This window comes from Crotalus tigris, unplaced genomic scaffold (assembly GCF_016545835.1).
Source record: "Crotalus tigris isolate CLP2741 ecotype Arizona unplaced genomic scaffold, ASM1654583v1 scf7180000022411.5474196:2289641, whole genome shotgun sequence".
Lineage (NCBI taxonomy): Eukaryota > Metazoa > Chordata > Lepidosauria > Squamata > Viperidae > Crotalus > Crotalus tigris.
The window spans coordinates 1337900-1347880 of NW_024099112.1; the positions used below are offsets into that span (position 1 = coordinate 1337900).

The 9981-nt window shown below is 35.9% G+C and overlaps 1 protein-coding gene across 4 annotated transcripts in view; it reads right to left on the bottom strand.

Moving 5' to 3' along the window:
• CEP250 (centrosomal protein 250) overlaps positions 1–4396 on the bottom strand; it is a 34475-nt gene extending 30079 nt beyond the window's left edge. For 3 of the 4 annotated variants that reach the window (XR_005553661.1, XM_039319193.1, XM_039319191.1), the window contains exons 1-5: positions 4245–4396; positions 3621–3803; positions 2961–3017; positions 529–611; positions 27–192 (exon numbers count right to left, since the gene is read on the bottom strand). Coding sequence is in view for 3 of the 4 variants with exons in the window: in XM_039319193.1 (XP_039175127.1) it covers positions 27–192; positions 529–611; positions 2961–3017; positions 3621–3803 (489 nt within the window). In the remaining variant the exon portion in view is untranslated. Of the gene's footprint in view, positions 1–26; positions 193–528; positions 612–2960; positions 3018–3620; positions 3804–4089; positions 4203–4244 lie in introns of those variants that run through there. The other variant, XM_039319192.1, reaches the window with a different exon arrangement.
• Positions 4397–9981: the final 5585 nt, after the last annotated feature.

Genomic DNA, 9981 nt, shown 5'->3' on the forward strand with positions numbered 1-9981 from the left:
TAATGTTCCTACAAATGCATTCTTACCTCTCGTTCTTCGTGCCATTCACTTTCTTTGTGCTCTAACTCAATTTTAGCTCTTGTCCAATCATCTGTCAATTTATTGATATCTTCCTGGAGTGCCTCATTCACTTCATTGGCTTTGTCCAAGTGTTTCCGAAGCAAGATATTCACTCTAGCCAAATTCTCACATCTGATATATAAAGTAATAATTTAAACAAATAAACATGATTCTGAGAAGATAAACTAGCATCAGTACAAGTACTCCTCATTTAGCAACCAAAATTGGGACTGACAACTTGATCATTAAGTTGCTAACTGAAACCACAATTGTGCTTATGATTTTCAGGTTTCTTTTGTTTTACATACCAGTAAAGGTCATAAACGGAAGAAATGAATATAAAATTACTGTTTCAGTTACTTTTTGTAACTGTGATCAGTCACTAAATAAAACAATCACAAAGCAAAAATTGTCTTTACTGTAATTGTACTGTTACTCAACACACTTCTACAATTAGGTTTAACTCACCTCTGCTGTTCTTCTTCCAAATGAACCAATACATTTTCTATACTCTGTTCTACTTTGTGATTCCGTAGATGTGGATGAGAATCCTTTGTGAGAAAGTAAAGTCTTAATTAAACATCAGATTATAAAACACTGATCAAATGGATAATCAATGGCGTAGTACTAAGCCATATTAATTTAATTACAATTAAAATAAGTGCATGGCTCCGAAGTGGGGATGGTTATCAGATTCCAGAAAACAGTGTTATGCCAAATATTGATAATAGGACTGGGAGGGATATGCAGGATATAGAAGGGCCCAAAGCATAAAAGTATAAGAAGAAATAGGTCAAAATACATAACCTGAAGATTCCAGAGGATCTATAGAAATGTACTGAATATGGTGTCGAAGAATAAGTTTTCAGTGGGGAAAAAAAACAAATACAATTTGAAAGGTATTATTGAAACCTGGTAAAATGAAATTCGTGAACTGAACGCAAGCAAGGAAGGTAAAACTTATTCAAAAGGAATACACCAGACAAAAGTTAACAGAAAATGGCATACATGAAGGAAGTGCACTCACATACTGATACCTAGAAATTTGAGAGAATTCAGTCAAAAACATATTTGTAAGAATACTGTACAAGAAAAGGAGTATTATTTTGAGGATACCCAATAAACCACCAATTAGATGTGGATAATGATCTCCTGTACCAGGACTTTCAGGGGAGAATAATGATAATAATTCAATACCTGGATACAGGTAGTCCTCATTCAAAGTTACAATTGCACTGAAAAAAGTGACCTTACACTTACAACCATAAGTGTATCCCCATGTTCATATGATCAACATACAGGTGTCACAGTGGAATTGAAACTACCACAATAGTTGGGGAAAGTTCACCCTGTGTTTCACTGCAATCTATTGAAACCTGTGTCAGAATCCTCTTTGAGACCTGTCCCAAAGAAGCCACGAGGTCCAATGGTGGTGGAGGGGGAGACACTAAGTGAGGAGGTAGAGATAGGTGAATGGGAAGAAGGCATTGACCAAAACTACCAAGGTTTACAAAGAGCAAGCAGACAAATGATGCTCCCCTCAGAAACCTTTTCATGCTGGACAATTGGTTTATCTTTCAACAAAATATTTAAGGTTAAAATTTCCCAGTAGAAAATTAGGGCCAAAATTCCTTGGTCCTTTTCCTGTCACTAAAATCATTAACCCTGTCACAGTGGAATTGAAACTGCCACGATTGTTGGGGAAAGTTCACCCTGTGTTTCACTGCAGTCTATTGAAACCTGTGTGACCTGTCCCAAAGAAGCCACCAGGTCCAATGGTGATGTAGGGGGAGACACATTATGAAATAAAACGTATTCTCGATTCTAGGTTGTACAAGGGAAAGTTACAATATCCTGTTCAGTGGAAAGATTAACCCCTTTCGGAAACTACACGGATGAAATGTACAAATGTGAAAGCAGATAGATTGATAAAGAAGTTTTATGATAAATACCTTCACAAGCCTCGAGGGAATGCTTAATCTGCTTTTTTTTTCCCTGCAGGAGACTCTTTCTGTCAACTTTTCAAATGAGCATGGCTGCGGCTATCTTCCTTATTCATTTTCAGTTGACACATTGAAAGGAGGAAGGGGGGGATTGCCAGGTGCTTCGCTAGTCTAAATAAACTTTTGTCCCATAGGAATCAAGGTCATTGGCTGCTCCCGAGACTGCAGGCTGGGCGTTTCATGAAAAGCCCACCAAGAACATATATTGGGGAACGTAGTTGCTTGCATAGCATTAGGAGTGGGATTTCTTAACTTTGTATTGGGGAATTGTTATGTGTGTCTTCAGAATTGGTTTCCCTTTTGACAAGCTGATACTTTGTAACCAATAAACATGTTCTTTGAGGAATTTCCAAGCATTTGTCAACCAATGTGTATTTACGACAATTGGCGTGTCCTGGAGTCATGTGATCACCATTTGCAACCTTCCCAGATTGCTTCTAACAAGCAAAATCAATTGGGGAAGCAGGATTAATTTAACAACCATGTGAATCACTTAATTGCAGTAATTTGCTTAACAACTGTGGCAAAAAAGTTCATAAAATCAGGTGTGACTTAATAACCATCTTGCTTAGCAATGGAAATTTTGGTTCCAGTTATGGTTGTAAGCCAAGTTGGGGGGAAGCAATACTGTAATCAAGGAACTACCAAGGAAAAAATCCACACACCTATCAACGCTGAAGGGCAAGCTTCTATACATAAAGAGAGAGCAAACCCCACAGTCACTAGCACTGATGTTACCTAACGACATAATGAAACGTCTGCAAGTAAACAACCAAGCTTAGAGAGCACCAAGTATTCCATAAAATGTACTTCACACACCCTCCTCTCTTTTGCATGGCACACTGTTAGTAACACATAATTGCAAAAATCACAGTAGTCACTTCCAATATTACTCACACTGTTGGATTCCAGACGCTTTTCTAATTCCTTGCACCAATTTCGATATTGCAAAACCTGACAAACAAAAAAATAATTTTTATCTTTTTGTGTGCTACAACACATTTCAAACAGTTTCACATTTGTTATCAATTAACGCTTTCTCTGTTTTCTCTTATAGGTAGCTGCCTACGTACATATATTCATTTATAAATTCCAGTTTTAGAATAATTTTCAAGCACAGGCTAATATTTTTTAAATGTATCTTTTATATTTGTATCCTGATTTTCTTTCAGCAACTTATTTATTTATTTATTTATTTATTTATTTTATTTATATGCCGCCCGATCCCAAAGGACTCAGGGCGGCGTTCAAAATTAAAACAATCATCTAACAATAAAACAATAAAATAATACAATCATACAGCATGTCCGATCAATATTAAAGTAATATTGTCACTGCCAATTTTATCCTCACACCTATTATATTCTGGGGGAGGTTAAGCTGAAAGATAGGATTACCTACAAGTTGCTTAACTGAGTGGAAATTTCAATAAGGTTCTCCTCCATTCTTGCACAGCACCGTTATCACCTCAATTAACTCTTTTATTTATTTATGCATCTAAGAAGATACATCACCACTTTCTTTTGGGTGATACTGGTAACAGAAAAGCTTTTTTACCTTTGCCTGTAGCTTTTGAACAAGTATTGCCTGACGGTGTTGTGCTTCTTGTGAACTTTGTAGTTTCTGACGATAGGATGCACGGTTTTCCATCATCTGCTGATGTAATACTCTTATTTGGTCATCTGGCAACAAAAAGCCCTTCTGTGTTTTCATGCTGTTTAGTGTTTTCTCTTCTTCCATCTATAAGAACAAAATCTGTATGAGCAAGATTGATTCCTCTCCTCTGGCAGCAAAAACTGCTCTGACAGCCTTTTCAATAATAAGCACGACTGTTTTGGCATTCTTTAAACAGATAAATAGGTAAGACACCCAGGACAAAAACTAGTCTGCTTTGTGTCCAAAACACAAAATGAAAAATTAGAGGCGTTTAATATACCCCACAGAAATAGAAAAAAATAGGAATTTACAAAAACTAACTTCTCTAAAGTTCAGAAACTCATCCGTAGATTTCACAGCGAGAACAAACCTAATATTCGGCTTTACTCCTATAAATTCCTATGACCTTGGGGACTGCAAGGTTCCCAGGCCTGCTAATGCCACTGAGCGGGGATCTCAGGTAAAGTCCGGAACAGCCCTCCCATCCAGAAGTAAGGATGCGGTTGCCTTTCTGGTCCTCCTCACCTGTGAAGCAGCGAGCAGGTAAGGTGGAGGGAGGGAGGGGAAAGAGCAGTAGGCCCGAAACTGCGAATCAGCTGTGCGGTATCTTTCCGAGCTTGCTTGCTGGAGCAATAAGCCAGCAATAAGCAATATCCAGAAGCGACTTGTGGGAAATAGAGTTCAGTTCAAGTCGGTTGTAATTAAAGCTGCTCTTGAAAAACGACATTACCCATGAGCCCTTGAGCTCCGTTTCTGTACTTCTCCGCTGCCTCCTATTGGTTCAAAGGGAAGATGACACTGATGCAGAACAGCGGGAAGATGAACGTGTTTGTTTTTAAAAAAACTCTTCTCTTTCTAAATGGTCATCATAGCACGTATTTTAATATTGCTAGTAAATCTTCTGGTAAAATGATATATTCTATGAAGACCAAAAGTAGAAAAGAAAGGATTTTTTTCCCAGTCCTCCTATTCCTGTTATTTTTCTACTCATTAGATTTGCTTCTCTTCCTAATTCCCTTCCCCCCCCCCCTTTGACGTGTTGTCGTCCCCCATGTTATTTAAGTGCTTTCGAATGGTGGTGTTGAAAAAGACTCTTGGGAGTCGCTTGGATTGTAAGGAGAACCCAGTAGTCTTGCTTTTTAGCTAATTCCAAGGAAGCAAGATGCTTTGATACTCAATCTGGAGAGTAGATTAATTAAAACCCAGTTGCAGAAATGGCAACTGAAACCAAGATACAGAGATGAGTTTGAACTTGCTTGGAAAAATGATAAATGTTTGTGTGACAGGACAGAGATTTTCCTTCAATCATTTTTGCCTCTCAGTATGCCTCATTTCATTCTCCCTCACTACAGTATGCAAAGAACTTAAAATAACAAGGTTACTTAATTGTGTTGAATGTTGGAAATTCCAGAGCATAAAAACGTCTTTTTGAAGGGTTATTCTTAGATATTCAGCGGTTGTTTCACTTTGTGTATTAAACCACAAACTAGATAATCATATGTTAGCCAAGGACATTGTTTGAGTCCAGAGTGTATGATTACATTATTAGTGCGATATGTGGAACCAGAAATTTCAGTCAGTTGAATAAAACTATGATTAAATGGTTCATTTATGGATAGCCAAAGAGAGTTACTGTATTTTGCTTTTGATGAACAAAAAGCAATTTCATTTTTTTAATATTCTAAATCTAAGGCTCTACTAAACAGAAATAATACTGTATTATCTGTAGGTAAAGAAATTAGTTCACTGAACTAATTTAAAGTCTCAAATATTATGATTTCAAATAATAAAAAGCTTTTAATAAAAAGAACAACTTGACATGCATGACTAATCCAGATTTATTGTAGCATTTTTAAATAATAACATACCTCCCGTGGTTTTTTTAAAGGTGTGATACGTGACCCCACCTATCTTAGGCTCACAACAAAACTGTGAGGCAGATAAGGTTGGCAAAGAATTACTAACTCAGAATCATCCAGTGAACGTTGTTTTGGAGATTTGTATTTGGTATATGCAATAGAGCATATTAATTCATTAACATAGAAATAATGGCATTACAGTGAAGCAGCATTAAGTAAACACTAATCTCGGGATAGATGATTGCTTAGCCCTGGCATTTTTTTCAGGCTTCTTCTCATCCCATTACCATCTCTTCCATCTCCAATTTTCCACTTGGAATGTATTTTGTTTGGCTAGTAACTTTTCACTTATTAAAATTTGTCACTTAGTTGTTTGATTGATTTGTCCTGGAAATGATATTGTATAAAAGAGGCATTTGCTCTGTCTTTGCCATTTTGTACCGTGTTTTGGGAATGGGAGATTACCACAGGAGTTGAAAAAGCCCTCACTCCTATGACTGAAAAAGAAATAAATTAATTTCTTATGAAAATAAAATAAAGATACTCAGTACTTCTTTGAAGATGGTCACACAACTTTTTTTTAAATTTGCAATATTTGGCACATAGATCTCTTTCCTGGGAAATGTATTACCTAAAATTGGGGTAATACTTTGGGCCCTGCTTCAAACTTTTATTTCTCCTTTTCTAAACTGCTGAAACACACAGTAATTTAATTTTGGAAATATTGCCCAATTTTCAATTTGCTGAATCAGCACAAAAACTATATACTATGGCCCATACTGTGGTTTGAAGGCTAAGATTTCTGTTTGTACAATGGTGATTATGCTTATGCTTTCTTATGCCATTAGAGTAATGTATTGCTGTGATGAAAATTAATACTTGACATAAAATGTTTAAACATTTCTGATCAGAGTCATGAACTACTAGTTGCAGGAATAACCTTCCCATCTGCATTTATTTTTCATAAAATACTTGAGGAATCAGTGATAATGTTTTTCTAAAAAGAAGACAATTTTCTGAAAGAAACTGGAGAAATACTCTAATTGCTTTGTATTAATAATTGATATGTGTGGCAATATTATAATAAATATCCTGCTTGGAACAAATGGTAGTGATGGTTTTAATCATAATAGCTTTGGGCAAGGGGAATATAGGACAAAAAGATGGAATATAGCACAAAAAAGACTGCCTTTACAGTCTAATTTTCCAATCAACCCATCTCATATCTTTACATATTAAGGGAAAGGACAGTGACAAATCTGGTCATGTATCTTTTGTATCATCATACTTGCTTCTTGAAAAGAAAATTATATCAGCCGTTCTCCAAGCTTTGTTAAGTGCAATTGCAATTATCATTTGGTTCAAACCAAGAAGCATGTTGTTAGGAATTATATCAACCCAGAGCCAGTGAAATTAAATCAGTGTTAAATTAAAAATATATTTAATTATAGAAAGATACACATGTTGCAAACTCACCTACTGACATGGATCTCCTCATATCTATTTCCCCACCATGATTTGTGACATCTGTAAGTAATATATTCCACATCCATGAATTAACTTGAGGGGGTTGATATGCTAACAAGCACATATTTGTTCCACACAGGTTTCACATCTTAGTCATAGGTTGATGTGTTTACTGTAGTTTTGAAAGAGTGTGTATATTTTACTCAATTAGAACTTGCTGGACATAGAATTAAAACTTATTGCTATCAGCTAATTTTGAGGTATGATTCAGCAGTTAGAATAGTTTGCAAAAGTTCCAGCTTGGTGTCATGATGAGACAGGTGAAAGAAACCAGCGCTCCGGATTCCTAGCCCAATTTCGCTCCGTCTGGAGAACCCAAGGTGTCGGAAAATTGCCCTGGAGAGGCGAAGAAGAAGGGAAGCCTTGGGAGCTTGGAGCCAACAGTGGTCAGCCCAAACGAACTGAGGAATCTCTTCAAACAGACGGAAGAAAGAGACAAATAAAAAACAACTTGTTATAATGGACATATTGGAATATTATGAAATGCATCCAGGAAAACAATTGGCATTAATATTTCTAGATCGGTGGTTCTCAACCTTTTTAATGCCGCGATCCCCAACCGGTCGTAAGTCGAGGACTACTCAACCGGCCGTAAGTCGAGGACTACTCAACTGGTGCAGCACCGTTTGCAGAATGGGACTTTTGGCGGGCTCAGCAGAGCAGAGATAGGCTGGACAATTCCTATTGGCTTTTGAAAGCCAATAGAATTAGACTCTATTCAAGAGAGTCTATTCTATTGGCTTTTAAAAGCCAATAGAATAAAAGGGAGTAGCACAGCTAAGGAAAAGGGGGGAAAAATGGCGGACTGCGTTGTTTGGTGACCCCCATGAAATGGTCGTTCGACCCCAAATGGGGTCCCAACCCACAGGTTGAGAACTGCTGTTCTAGATGCTCAAAATGCATTTGATAATGTTTACTGGCAATTTATGACTCAACAACTAAAAACTATGGACTTTGGACAAAATTTTATAAATACGATTGAAACAATATATCACAAACAAACAGCAAAAGTGATTGTAAATGGAGATTATACAAAGAGTTCAACATAAGAAAAGGCACAAGACAAGGATGTCCACTATCTCCATTGTTATTTATCTTAACTTTGGAAATTTTAAATAGTAATATTAGACAAGACCAAGAAATTAAAGGACTAGAAATAAAAAGTGAAACTTATAAACTGCAAGCATTTGCAGATGATCTGGTATTCATCCTAGAGGAACCTTTAGAGATGATTTCTAAATTATTGGAAAAGATAGAACAGTTTGGAGAGATAGCGGGACTGAAGATAAACAGAGAAAAAACTAAAATGATAGTTAAAAATCTTACAGATAAACAAAAAAACAAATGTCAGAAAAAATAGAATTACAAATGGTCAAAAAGGTTAAATACTTGGGAATATATCTAACAGCAAGATGTTCAACGATAAAAGAAGATAACTATATAAAATTACTAAATCAAATAAAACTTGACCCAGAAAAATGGGAAAACTTGCAACTGTCAATATTAGGAAGAATTGCTATGGTGAGAATGAATATATTACCAAAATATTGTTTTTTATTCCAAATGATACCTATAAAACTGGGGGGGGGGATTTTGAAGATTTAAATTTCCTAATTTTGAAATTTATTTGGTAAGGAAAGAAAGCTAGAATTAAATTGAAAATGTTACAAGAAGTTAAAGAAAATGGAGGTTTTGGCCTGCCAGAGTGAGTTTTATATTATCAAGCATCTATACTAACATGGATAAAAGAATGGATAACTCTTAGAAATAAAAGGTTATTGTTTTTGGAGGGACATGATTTAGAACTTGGTTGGCTGCTTTCTTATGGGAAAAATAAAATTCATAAATATTTTCAAAACCACTATATTAGAAATGCATTATGTGAAAAAAATAAAATGTAAAATATATTTGAAAATTCCAGGATGGCTTTCAACAATGGAAGCATTTGTACATCCAAATTTAATCAGTTTTGAGAAAATACAGACATATATTCTAAATTTTGAAGGGAATTTAAAATCTAAACAAGAGATGGAAAATCAGGGTATTGATCTATCATGGTGGGCATATTTACAAATGCAAGTGAGATACAATAAAGATGTTAAATTGTACGGATTTTATAAAGAGCAGACCTTGTTTGATCAGATATTATTAACCTCTAATGAGAAATTAATTAAGAAAATGTATAACTTTTTATTGAATTTGAAAATGGAAAATGAACAAGTAAAAGAAACAAAACATGGGCAAAGAATTTTGGATATAATACAGATTTAGAGAAATGGTAAAACTTGTGGGAAAGAAATTATAAATTGACAATGTCAACCTCTTACAAAGAAAACCTATAAAATGTTTCGTAGATGGCACCTGCCACCAGCAAGATTAGCAAAAATGTTTAAAAATATGTCAGATAGACGTTGGAAATGTAAACACAAGTCAGGTACTTATCATGTATGGTGGACATGTGTTAAAGCAAAGAGATATTGGACAAAAATACATACTTGGCTAGAAAAGATATTGGGAAAACATGTAGATTTCAAACTTGAACTTTTTTTATTAGGCATAATGCCAGAAAAGATTGACAAACAAAGTATATACTTGATTTTACATGTGATAACATCAGCAAGAATCATATTCGCATAATATTGGAAAAATGAAAAAATACCACCAGAGGAAGAAGTAGTTAAAAAATACTAGATCAGTGGTGGCGAACGTATGGCACGTGTGCCAGAGGCGGCACTCAGAGCCCTCTCTGTGGGCAAGCGTGCCATTACCCCAGCCCCGTCTCCCCCCATGGTCCCCTCCTCATCAGCAGCCCCACCGAGGAGTTGCCCTCAGTTGTGGCCCATGCAGAGCAGCGCAGTGCAGCCAAGGACATGGCA